Here is a 13435-nt window from a genome sequence, read left to right on the forward strand (position 1 = left end):
AAGGCCCCAACTGAAGCTACATAAAAAAGAAGCAGACAGACCAACCTGGATAAAGAGACCACAAGTACCAGGTAAATGGGGCTCGAAAGAATGTCTTTTGACCACACAGGTCTCTTTGCTGTAGCGGGCCACACAAGCCTGGCCTGCTTTGGAAAACTACAGACCAACTATTTCGAAAGCTGACCAGATGTTGGGTTGATTGCCAATGTACTTCCAGTCCTGATTATGTGTTAGTCCGGGTCCAAAGTGTCTTGCCGGCTCCCTGCAAAGCAAAAGCTCCCTTTATCCTATTACCTTTCAACCTTTCCCATACCTCTTATTCATGTTCCAGTAACTTCTCAGCAAAACAAAATACAAAAAGCCTAAGATGCTCTGGGAAAACAGTGATAAGTGAGGGAGCAGGAGTAAAAGGGTGGTGGGTGGAGTGGGGGAGCCTTTAAGAATACAAAAGCTGCAAAACTACCCCCTCCCTTGGGCATTTTCTATTACAGATATGAACCAGAATTCATTATGCGGCCCAATTGAATCACAACAAGCGCCTTCCCCAGCCGGTCAACCCTTTCCACAGTGGGATATTCATTTCGGGGCAGCATCTAATCTATTATGATTTACTGGAAGGCCTGAGCTAACATTTGGTTTTTATTAACATTGCTTTTATGTTAAAATTGTCTTATGATGAAAAATCTATCAGAAAGAGACCATTTCTTTAGGGGCCCTGCTTGGGGGGGAGGGTACAGGTCTGGGGAAAAAAAAAAGAGGCTGAAGGTTAAGTGCAGCTAACTGGGGACTGCCTGACCAAAAACCAACTAACCAGCAGCACCTCCACCACCACACCAAATACAGACCCTGTGCCCACAGGTCAGGAGCATAAAGCAGGGGGTAACTTTGAACTAGGCAGTTTCCCCTGAAGGTCCCCCGGCACCCGGGACTGCCAAACCTGAATCTCCAGCATCCTCTCCAAACCTGCTCCATGGCCCAGGCTCGCTGGTTCTGGAAATGGTACCACCAGCCACAGAGTAGCAGGAATCAGGGACTTGGGCCTCACCCAACTCTTCCCTTCGTGCCCCCTCTCATGCAAATCATCCAAATCCCCTCCCCAGGACCCCTCTCCTATCTCTCTGTCTCAGTAAGTGGCCCTTTCGCTCAATCCCCACATCCAATCCATCAGCATGTTCTGGCTCCAGTTTTCTCCATGTCTACAACCAACTCTCTAATTCAATCCACATTGTCCCTCTACTGCAGTATCGGGACTACTGCAACAGCTTCCTAACAAGTCTCCCAGCTTTCCCTCTTGCAGCTCACTTCCCCCACCTGCAATAATCTACTTTCCATGCAGGAGTCAGGGTCTTTCAAAAATTTCCACCTATGTCACTCTTCTACCGAGAAATCCTTTAGGGATGCTTGGAACCCCCCTGCTTGGAATTCACTGTGATTGGAACCAAATCTAACTTCCTTTTCTCCATCTTCAAGGCCCTTCACAATCTGGTCCTTGCCTACCTTGTCAGCCTCACCTGGGCTGCTTTCTGCTCCTCAAATCTGTAAGGCCTTTCCCACCTCAGGGCATTTGCACATGCTCTCCCTGATGCATGGCGCACCCTTGCCCTGGATCTTTGCAGAGCTGGTTCCTTCTCTTTCTTCAGGGTCTCAACTCTAACCTGGCTGCCTCTGGCTACTCTGCCTAGTAACCCCTGCACCACCATCATGGGCTTACACTGACACGCCACAATAATAATTTTTCTTCTTGTTCACTTGCCTGAGAGCTTCACCAGACTTGTTCCAATGCCTACGAAAGTGCCTCTTGCCTAGTAAATGCTCAGCAGATATCTGCTGGATAAGAAAGCATTTTAGTTTCACCTCCTTTCCACCACCCACAACTCTCTCGCCCACCTGTCTTAGGCCTAAACTATGGTGACGCCATTCCAAGGGATGCGGAGAAGATCACAGCTGCTTGTGCCCAACCCGCACACATCTTGCAGGATGTAGTTCATGGGCAATGCCCACGTACCCTATAGGCTGGCTCCGCACTGCCCATTTCTCAGAGCACCCTGCCCACCATGGGCATGATGCCCACCTACATGATGAAGGTATAATCAAGGCAAATGATAAACTGCTCTCAGGCCATAAATATAAAAGGAAAAGAAAAGGTATCTAACTTTCTCTTGGAGATTTGCTTTCACAGACAGCAGAGCCCAGACCTTATCCACAAATGTCACAGTCTGAGCAGAAGTGGCTGACCTTGAGCTGAGCTCTAAGGCCAGCTGGAGCCAGGAGACTGCAGAGACAGAGGAGGGGGCTACCCAGAGCTGAGGGACCCGCCAACAGAAATTCAAAACTCCATTGATCTGGGAAAAAAGCCTCTTTATACATCTTCATGGAGGAACTGCCCTGTATCTAGCTGAGGAACTTCAGCCATGTCCATGTTGCTTTGGCCCTAACCTGCTTCTCAAGCAGTACTATTTAACTCTTTTGTTATCAACTCTGGCCCCAACGACCTATATACGTCATCCCCTTTCTTAACTGGGGAGGCAGATTTGAGTTTACCTCCTGCCTATTTGCAAACTGATTTACAGTAAAGCTTCTTTCTTTTCTTAAAACCTGTTTTCACAGCCATATTTGGGCCTCCCCGGTGGCGCAGCGGTTGAGCGCTGGGTTGCGAAGCTGCCCGCAGCCTCTGCGGCGCTGGTTCGATCCCCGGCTGCTCCCCGGCCACCGCTGGAGGGTCCTGCATGGCGCGCAGACCTCTCCTGCCGCCCGCTGCTCCCCTCAGCAGTGTACTTCGGTCCTTCTGCCTGCTCTACTCCCTGCTCTGGCTCTGGTGAATTCTCTCACCCTCCCGCGCTTCTGACTGTACCCAGTGCTTATAAATAAAGCATGCCTCTATTAAAAAAAAAAAAAAAACTGTTTTCATAGTGTATGGCTTTCTATGCACATTGGGAATCCAGCCCATTGCAGGATCTTTGCTCCCTTTTCTTCTGCACTCTGCCAATTATCCTTTCAGCTCTCTGCCCACTTCTTCCTTGGATCCTTGCAGACCCAGTTCAGGGTGGTCCTTGGGAAGACCCTGACTCTTGTGGGCAGGGTCTATGCCTTTCACAGGCACGGTGGTCTCCATTGTGCCACATTCCCTTGTGGGTCTTTCCCACCAATCTGACACTCTGGGGTTAGGGCCCAGCAGGCCCAGGGTGTGCTGCCTGTGCCGAGCACACTGCCTCACACGCAGCCTGTTCTCCACACACATCTGCTGAATAGCTGCATGAAACTCATCACCATCTGCCTGATCTACATCATCTTTTAGAACCAAAGGAGGGTTCAGATGAAACAATTATTCTCAAAATAAAGCAAACACAAACCATGTGGGAGAATTTCTTGCTCGTAAAACCTTCAGTGCCCCTCATTGCATCAGAACAGTCTAAGCACCTGCCACCGTGACGTGTCCCACCTGTCACGTCCCCATCACCCCCATCATGCTCCACTCCAGTCACACTTACCTCAAAGAAAACATTTGTTTGGTTCACCATTGTATTCGTAATATTTATCACAGTGCCTGGCATCTAATGGAACTTGAAAAATATTTGTTGGTAGGCTAAATGGATGAACAAATAAATGAATAAATGAATGGCCTCGGCAGGAAATGAAAGAAGGAATTAAATTCCCTCAAACATGCGTAACAGCCCCACTCTTTTAAGAAAGAGAGGCAGGGGCCTCCCCTCGTGGCGCAGCGGTTAAGCGTTGGGTTGCGAGGCTGCCCGCAGCCTCTGCAGCACCAGTTCGATCCCCGGCCACCAGCAAGGGTCCCGCAAAAAAAAAAAAAAAAGAAAAAGAAAAAAGAAAAGAAAGACAGGTAGGCCCCCTAGGCAGGCACTTGGGTGGTGTCTCCAAGCCCCATCATTGGACACAGGAACACTGCAGTGTCCATGCTGTTGGGAGAGTTGGCTGCTACAAAACAGCATTCACCCACATACCCCTTGACTCCCAGAGTCCAGCACCTCCACCGCCCCTGGCTACACCTTCCCTGTTGTGGCCCTGAGCACAGGTTCCAGGCAGTGAGCCTAGGTGAGTAGTTGCTGGGCCAAGAGACATGAAATCAACACAGTTTGGTGCCAGGAGCTCAGCTGGATACTGCAGGAGACTGGGGAGAGATGTGGTCTCTATATTCAGAGGCCCATCAAGCCAGATGGGACAGGAATCATACAGAGAGAAAGCAGTGGAGAGAAGTGCCATGAGACCTACATGGATATCACACACACAAAAAATCTGCTCTTCAAAAGAGAGTTAAGGAAATGAAATGGCAAGCCACAGACTGGGAGGAAATCTTTGCAATGCACATCTGATAAAGGATCTGTGCCCAGAATATAAAAAGATCTCTCAAAACTTAACAAAAGAAAATAAACGACCCATCCAAAAATGGGCAAAATATTTGAAAAGATACTTCACCAAAGAAGATATGCAGATGGCAAATGAAGTGCTGGAAAACATGTTTAACATCATTAGTCAACTGGGAAATGCAAATTAAAATTACAACGAGACACCATCCACAACGAATCCGCTGACTAAGGCATCTGTGAGGCTATGAATACAGAGGGACTCCTGTGCACCAAAGGAGGGGTGTAATGTACAGCCACTCTGGAAAACACTGGCAGTTTCTTAAGAACAAACACACACCTGTCTTCAGGCAGCCATCCTACTCCTTGGCATTTACCCAAGAGAAAAGGAAATATATACCAGCACAAAGCCTTGTACACAAATGTTCATCGATTTTTAATGGTCAAAAACTGGAAACAACCCAAATGTCCATTAACGGATGAATGGATAAACACAGAGTGTTATGTTCACACAGCAGAATAGTATTCAGCAATAATAAGAAATAATTATGCAGATTGAAAGAAGCAAAGTCAAAAAAGCATACATACAGCATGGTTTTAATTTCATAGAATTCTAGAAAATGCAATCTAATCGATAGTGAAAAGGAGCAGATCAGTGTTGCTTGGGGAGGTTGGGAGAGGAGAGGAAGGGTGTGAGGAATGAAGAAGGGGTCTCAGGAAACTTTTGGGGTGATGAATATGTTCACTTTCTTGATTGCTGTAATGATAGTTTCTAGGTGGACATAAGTATCAACTAGCACGCTTTACATATGTGCTGTTTATTGCATTTCAGCAAAAATTGTACCTCAATAAAACTTATTTTTTAAGCACCACATCTTCCTGTCAAGATGGATTAGATTTACTCCCCTAATTTAAGCAACTAGAAAAAACTAAGATACAGAGCAGTGGTCATCAGACTCCGGTCAGGTCAACAGGCAGCACAGGAGAGTGATTCTGAGAGGAAACAGACAGGTGGGCCAAGGACTGCTCAGCTCACTGCTGGGAAGTTTCCAGATCTCATCATAGAGAGAGACCCTAGCCTCTTGGAGATGAGAAGGCAGAGTTTGGAGTTCAAAGAGGCCAAGTAACTAGAAATCACAGACGAGAGAGAGGGCCAGAGAGGAGGGACCTATACAGAGAGGTCTGTTGAAGGGTTCTGTCTGGGGCTTCAGCTAAATCCTGATCTGTTCATTAGGAGAGAGAAAGAGCAACTGAATGAAAGCAGGGAGAAACAATCCCTGGAGTCCCCCGGGGCTGGCAGAGCTCATGTTCCCACTGGAGAGCCCACTGAGCCCAGAATCATCAGGTAGACTCCACAGAAAGACACTGCCTCAGTAGTTTCCCGGAGAAGGTGATTCCTGAACAGGCTTTAGACAGACCAGCAGAATTTCAATAATGTTGGGCAGTAATGTTGGGGTGGAGAAAAGGGCCGAAAAACCCACAAAGAAAGATAAGAAGGTGGCTGACTAGCTAGGTAGGTGTGTTGGCATCGACTCAGGGGGTAACCAGGCTTCCAAAGATGGTCCTTTCTCTGCGAATAGTCTTAGGCTCAGGACTGAGCCCTCCTGGCCAACTCTGTGCCAACTGACCCTGACACTCCAGCCACAACTGGCTGTTTCTCAGTTAGATACTGCACCAGCCGGAACAATCCTAATACTTGCCCAAGAATTTGCAATTTGAGTGGAGACAGACCCCCCCAGCCTGAGATTTGCTGGGGCCAAACCACAGCCTGAGGGAAGAAGGAGAGTGGTCAGTTCCTGCCCTCCTTTGGGCTTTTCAGTAACTTCTTTGATCCTATGAGCATCCTAGGGCTCTTCCTGGAGTTTCTCTTCCACTTAAGTTATTGAGAGGTGGTTTCTGTTGCTTGCAACCAAAAGAACATTAAAGAGTTCAGTGAGGACCATGATGGCAACTCCAAGTTTCTCTCTATGAAAGAATTCTATCATCAGATAAAAACTTGAACCCCTGGACCACAGTCAAGGGTTCATGAAGGGAGTCAGGAGAATGAGCTCAAGCTTGCATGGTGGAGCTTAGGGGACAGAATAAACGGACCCCGTCTTATGGAGGGTTCTCTGCTGCGCGCTGCAAGCTGGATTATAGCACGGCCAGACAGCTGACCCTGAAGGAGGCTGCAACTGTGACCACCAGAACGACACACCCAGGTCTCCACTTGCTCTGGGCCTCTGGTTCTTGCCCCAAACACCTTAGAGTCAGGCTGTGAGCTGTGCTCAGTTAAAGTCTGCTTATCAGACAGGCAGAAAGGGAAGAACTGACAAAACTTGATGACTAAATGCTGGGATCTAAGGAGGGAAAAAGCTAAAGGTCATGGCAGTTTCAACCTTGGTTGGCAATTTCAACTGAACCAGAAATGGCAGGAAGTGTGATGAGGTCAGTGTATATTTATGGGTGATGAGTATTGTGTAAAGAGACCATGTCAAGGTGTTGCTAAAACACCTAACTAAGAAAAGTCCTGTTTGCAACTGGTTGGGGTCAGATGGAAGAACTAGAAAGAATAGGACAGAAAAGCCAGGGGCCAGGAGAGTGACGATCCAGGGGGGAGGTGGCAGTCTCACGGAGATCCGAGGGTGCCTGAGTGCCAGACCAGGAGCTGTAGAGGACAGCTGCAGCCCTGGGGTGAACGAGACTGCAGAGGGAAACATCTGTGGGATTCAGAGCACGCAGTGCTTTGTTCCCAGGTCTCAGGCTGGACCTACAGGCATGTGTGTGAGCATGACGTTCATATGAGGTGCCATCATGGCCAGTCCTGTCTATCGATAATAAGAAAAGTCCAGAAATAGTCTCGGTGTCATTCAGCAAAAACATGGTGGAATAAATATGGCCCAGACATAGAGTCAAAATGAACAAGGCAGTGCTTCATGGGTGTGAAATGCCACACTGATGTGTGAGGTTGTGAGGAGAACAGGGAAAGCGGGGCAGAGAAAGGCCAGAAAGCTCACCCACACAGACGAGCCGGGGAAGACAAGCCAGGATCTCGTAGGCGTGTTGGCAACAAGGTGTCTGTCTCAGTAAAACCCACCCACCTACTCCCCAATATGCTTATGAAAAACCTACTATAACAGCACTTGATGCAAAGTCTCAGATGTCGAGCTCATGGCAGAGGCCAGAAGGAACATTCTTGATTTCTGCCTTGAAGAGCTTCTGACGTGGAGGTTTCAGAACTTGCTGTGTCCAGTCAAGGGGGCAACCCCCAGCGGCTATTCCCCATGCTGAAGTGAATGAATGGATCTTAGGATTAAGACCCGCCCGTCAGCTCGGGGGTCTGATCCTACCCACTCAACATCAACAGGGGAAGCCAGAGAACCACACCTTTCATCAGAAAGGAAACCTGCACTTCCACACAACCCGCCCGGGGTCAATTTTAGTCTCAACTCAGAGCAAGAAGTGTTAAAGATAGCAAAACCAAGATTCCAGTGTGACTGATCTCACTTGTGACGGCAGGAACGAAGCTGGATGCTCGCTCAATTGTAGAGCCAGGGGTCGAGAGAAAACCACGGTGTGAACAACATATGGGTTCGACAGTCAACACTTGAACCTTTCCCCCCAAACTGCCTGAGTAACCAATTCCTGTGGCTTTCATGAGAAGCACCTGAGAAATTCTGAGAAGGCTCAAGAGTTCTGGGGATGCGAGGCAGGGGTGGGGGGGGGGTGTGCTGAAGTTGGAAAGGGAATCCTGCATGAGCAGGAGGGGATGGCACAGGAGGCGAGGAGGGCTTACCTTTGTTGTGAGACATGGCATAGAGGAGGCAGAGCACAAAGAGAGCATGGTAATCATCATCTGGGCTGTCCAGTGCGTGGTACACCATCTCCAGGAAGGGTCTGGGAAAGGGCAGGGGCATACATGAGCCTAGAGGAGTGCATGATGAATGCCTCCCTCCTTCTGGTGCCCACCCCCCAACCCATGTGCCAACTAGCGCCAGACACAGAGGACATCATGCAAGGTGTCTGCCCATGGGAGGCTCTGCCCATGGGAAACTGCCATCTCCAGGGGACAGTGGCCAAGAGGAGCCCACTTAATCAGGGCTCACTGGGTGTGCCAGACCCCGGGGACCAATGACACAAAGTCCCTACTCCTGGGGCATGCCCATGCACTGGGCAGATAAGAGAACAGACAGACCACATGGTCGCTTCAAGGAGTGACAAGAGAATGAAGAAATAGGGCAACGTGACAGACTAACAAAAGGCCTTCCAGACAATGCACAGCAGATTTCAAGAATGTGGACTCAGGAGCCAGATCCCTGGGTTCAGATCTTGGTTCTGCCTCTTCTTAGTTGCACATCCTTGGACCAGTTACCTTGAACCCAAAAGATGGGGATTAGGTCCTTACATGGCTATTGTGAGGATATGTGGGAAATGATGGCAGAAAGTCATGGAGCACAGGACCAGGCACATCATGGAAGGTGCTAAGGCCTGGAGCAGGGTCTGATATCTGTTTAGAATATTCCCAGGCTCACTTAGCCAGGACCTGACCCAGTAATTTCTAGAACCAACTTTCCCTGACTGGTGAGAAGCGACAGGAGTCTCTCACCTCTGATGCTGTGGTGAGGTCTAGAGTGACTACAAATAGTGCCAACCACACACCTCAAATGCTGCTCTTCCAGGGGACGGAAGGACCTGGCCCAGAATACTCTCTAACACCAACCTTAACAATATGCACAGATCTTCGGAGGCGGGAGGTTCTGACCCTGTAACCGCCTGCGGCTGCCCCTGGATACCAGGTAGAAGCCAAAACACAGCACTTCGGTAAGTGACCAAAAGCACATACCCCGGGAAGGACCCAGAGACGGTCAACATATCGGGTATCTATGGGGAGTGACCCCGGGAGTGGAAGAGGCCAAGAGAGGCTATTCCCTGCATAACCTTTTATACTTGTTTGAATCCTGCATTCCATAAAGGTACCAATGATTCCAAGTATTAAAATGAAAAGCACAAAGGACACAGTAGTGGAAATGTAGTTGTCATAATGTTTCAGATAAACACAAGACACACAGGAATTCAGGGAAACCCCTGAGGGCGGTCAGTCTCTGGAACCCCAGAGTGGGCATCGCCTCTTGGTGCGTGGTTTTGCCATGTGAGCGTGTGGGGTTTGTAAGGTCCCAACACCTCCATCTCCAAACTTCAGAGAGTGGGATAAAGTAGAAAACATTTTCTTACAAATCAGCAGCTCAGAATTTGGATTGTGTTTTCATTTCAGAATAATATGAATAACCAAACGCCCAACAGCAGGGGGAGGGCTGGGTGGGTGCACCACCCCTTATGAGACGAATTAGCATTTTGTTTACTAAGAAGACAATGGAGTAAAAAGATGTTGGGGATTGGTATCAGATGGAAAAGAAGAAGACATGAAATGGTTGGGCCCAGCTTTGGGGGAGGGGAGGCAGAATTCCCACCCAATTAGCACTGAACAGTGACTGGTAGGGAAAACAAATGTTAGAACAGCTGCCTGGAATGATGGCACCCCGGGGGCTCCTCCCCTCCCTTTTGTGCTCTTCAAGATTTTTCACATTTTCTGAGTGTCTGAATTAGACTCATAATTTTAAAAAATTTTTTAGGAAAAGCGTGTTTTGAAGTGTTCTTGGCTCCCAAGGCCTGATTTTGCCTGGGATGCAGACGAACGTCCTGGCAGCGCGCACGTCACAGCAAACATCCGAGTGAACGCTGGATCTGCCCGTTATGGCTAGTCATTTGCGAGCTTTCCAATGATTCTCCTTCTAACTAACGTTGTGCCAGGCACCTCAAGGTGGTTTCCCTCTCCCTTTCTGCTTAAAGGGAGTTCAGAATGATTTAGAATGATTTCTGTAGTTTTCAGAGCTTCAGAAGTTCATTGCTGCCACCAGGCAAAATCAAAACGGTCTAAATCACGCCCAGGGGCAGCCCACATGGTGGTCCAGTTTTTCATTTAACAAAAGCTAAAAAATGGTTCTCTTGCCTGTCTGATAAAAAGTAATCCTGTCTGATTAATGAAACATCTGCCAAGCAAAGAGAGGAACAAGATGGAGAGGAATGAAAGACGCCTCAGGCTTCACCTGGAGTTGGACTAATAAACAGCGTGGGTGCTCCCCGTGTGCTGGGGTTGGGGGCGGGGAGGGACTGCTGGACAGTCTGTGCAGTGGGGGCCACTTGTTAAGGAAATGATGCTTCAGGAAGCCCTCCGAACAGTCCAGAGTCCATCTGGGCACAGCCATCCTACCCTCCCTCCCACCCCGCCCCACTCCGGGAGGCACAGTGCTCCAGCAAGATTCCAGGAATCGTGGCATCGCCAAGGTTGAAGAGGCCGTAGCTCTGGCAGGCCATCACTGAAATGAGCAATCAGGCAGAAAGTCAAAGGTGGACAGCGGCACTAAATCACGCCTGAGTCAGAGGGCAGGCCCTCGGGACGGCAGAGAGTGAGCTAGACAGGGAGCAGCTGATTCCTGCCAAGCGTGGCCGGGACGAGACGGCGGCCCACACCATTCAGGACAGGGCCCAGCACCAAAGGACAGCCGAGTGGTGGCTCCTTGTCTCGCATTCTCTTCCCAAAGAATGAGCACGATGGTGCCTAGGACCAGCTCTGTCCCTCTGTCCTTGTGGAGTCCCTGTCTGAAGGAGCAGATGGCTTGGCCACGAGGCACATGTGGCTGGCAGGAGCAGCTCTGGGCTATCCTGAGTGGGCAGTGTGGCTGGGCCCAGCACCTCATTCCACAGACTGAGTACGCCCCAGCCCCAGGTGGATGGCTGGCCCCCTGGCAGAGGGTTGGTCCCTGGGCAGAGGGTTGGTCCCTGGGCAGAGGGCTGGCCCCCAGGTGGAGGGTTGGTCCCCGGGCGCTACCTGTTCCAGGGCGTGCGGTCCACACCCGTGGCGGCGGCGCTCTTCTCCTCGTCCGTGGTGTTCTGCTCCTGCACTGAGGGGCTGGCTGCCGGCTCCGGGAGCTTGTTGCGCTCCATGATGACCATCTCAATCTCTACGGCAAACAGAGACAGGGATGAGCGCAGACAGAGCGACCTCACAGACCAAGATATAAAGACACACTCCTAGTCAAGGTTCCTAACGCGTCAGCCCATGTGCAGCAGGCAGGGGGACACACATGGGAGCCGGCACCTCACTCCGGGGCCCAGGCAGCGTAGAGAAAGGATCCGTGGTTAACAGAATACAGTCAAAGTCACTAAAATATGCTGAACCCTTTCACACCTTCAGAAAGGCTTTGACATGATGGGAGCCGTTTGTTTTCCCTCTCCACTTACAACTTCTAGAAAGCAGAGAGACTGGGAACCTCATTTTATTTTTCCCAATTAAATAAAGGTGGTTGTAGCAACCTGTGCATTTTCACCTTTCTGAAAAAGGTGTGAGCCAATATAGGAAACATCTGGAAGTATAGATGGGTGCTGGGGCGCTTTGAGGTGTCCCCGGTACAGACTTTGCTGACACATGGTTTAGATACCTGGGTACTTTTGACACTTCAGGTCATTGCTCCCATCTTTGGGAGACATGGTGGAAAAAAAAACAATGATGATGCCAGGTGAACTGGTTTCTGTTTCCAGAAGGATGGGAGCAAACCCTGGGGCTCTGGCCCAGCCACACTACCTTTTTCCTTAGATTCATTCCTGTCAGTCCCCCCTTTGGTCCTGCTTTCCTCCTGGCCTCTTTGGAAGCAAGTCCCTAAGCGCAGCCCCCGCTTAAAGGGCAGGCAGTGAGGCCTCTGTCCCGAGCAGGGAGCAGCTACATAAATTACTTGGAATTCTTCTGTCTAGGAGATCTGTCCCTTCCTCCCTCACTTTGATCTTAGTTTGTGTGTCCTTCATGCTACCTGGGTTTGCAGTCTCTGTACTGGTTTGCTGGTCAGTATACACACTGCTAACCCCCTCTAGAACACGGGCTTCAGCGAGCAGTCCCTCATCTGTATTGATCCTCACTGGGGCTCCAGTGTCCAAAGCACCTCCACCCACCTCCTTCAGGTGTCTCCACCCCACTGTCCTAGGTTTCTCCAAAGTGGGGGTGCAAACACCTCAGTGGGTACATAAGATGTGATTCACTGGGCAGTACCTCTTTTCTTTTTCATTTTTCTCATTTTTAAAAAAGTCTATTTTACTTGCTGATGTGTGTAACATTAGCACCGTAACACAAACATACACATTCTATTTAGATGCACGCTTAAATCACGCCTTTATTCGTGTGCTCCTGTGTACTCAGAGGGCTCACCATCGAGGCATCCGGCCAGGAGCCACTGGCTTCCGCCCTCTCAGTTCAGACCCATGGCCTGCACTGCCCCCCGCCTGGCTGCTGCAGCAGAAGAACTCATGAAAGTGGAGGCTCTTCCCATGGTCTGCCAGCACCCCAGGGCTGTTTCCAGAAGGACAGGAGCAAGCCCCACCACACACAGGAGGTGACGGGCTGTGGAGGAGTGAGTCTCCCCAGATCTCACTGTTCTAATACAGTTTCTACAATCGTTTTTAAAGATGGATGCTGAAGAGGATTTCACTTTCCTGGTATTTCAGGTCAAAGTGAACCCCCTTAAGCCAAACCAGAAAGTTCAGCATGGTTCTGTGTAGTTTTCTGCCCTAACCCCCACCCCGCTTCTGCTGACACTGCATTTCCTTGGGGCGGCTTAGCTCCATCCCGGACCACATGCCATACTGCTGCCACCAGGGAAAGCAGACCAGGGTGGCAGGTGGACAGAGATTCCCAGGGGAATCTGATGTCACTGAGGCCAGGGGTTGGGCTCTGATGAAGAATTCCCAGGGGGCCTCTGGGTGCACCTCAGCTGCTCCACCATGCACCCCAACCCAACCAGGCTTCCAGTCTGGAACCGGGAGGGGCTGCAGCAGCCTCGCCCAATTATACTTAGACCTCGTTGTCCAGCTGTCTTTCCGGTGTTTGCCACGTCTCTGTGTTACCCATACCATTATTTACTTAAACGATGCATTGATTTCTCTTGCTGTTTTTTAAACTGAAATACATTTTAAGAGGAAACTTTAACTCACTATGATACCCTTCAGTCCAACAATGCCACTCACTGAAATCTATCTGGAAGACACACCTCCGATGCGATGGAAAAGCACACATAAGGGTATTCACTCAG

General features: G+C 49.7%; 1 protein-coding gene across 2 annotated transcripts in view; it reads right to left on the bottom strand.

The window, feature by feature from the left end:
* The window catches only part of CLEC16A (C-type lectin domain containing 16A), a gene marked incomplete at its 5' end in the record, with an annotated part of 180168 nt that overhangs the window by 114113 nt on the left and 52620 nt on the right, over nucleotides 1–13435 (bottom strand). For both annotated transcript variants that reach the window (XM_084249156.1, XM_084249155.1), the window contains 2 exons: nucleotides 8098–8198; nucleotides 11188–11320. In XM_084249156.1, coding sequence (XP_084105282.1) covers nucleotides 8098–8198; nucleotides 11188–11320 — 234 coding nt within the window. The remainder of the gene's footprint in view (nucleotides 1–8097; nucleotides 8199–11187; nucleotides 11321–13435) is intronic.

This window comes from Talpa europaea (assembly GCF_964194135.1).
Source record: "Talpa europaea genome assembly, chromosome: 12".
Classification (NCBI taxonomy): Eukaryota; Metazoa; Chordata; class Mammalia; order Eulipotyphla; family Talpidae; genus Talpa; species Talpa europaea.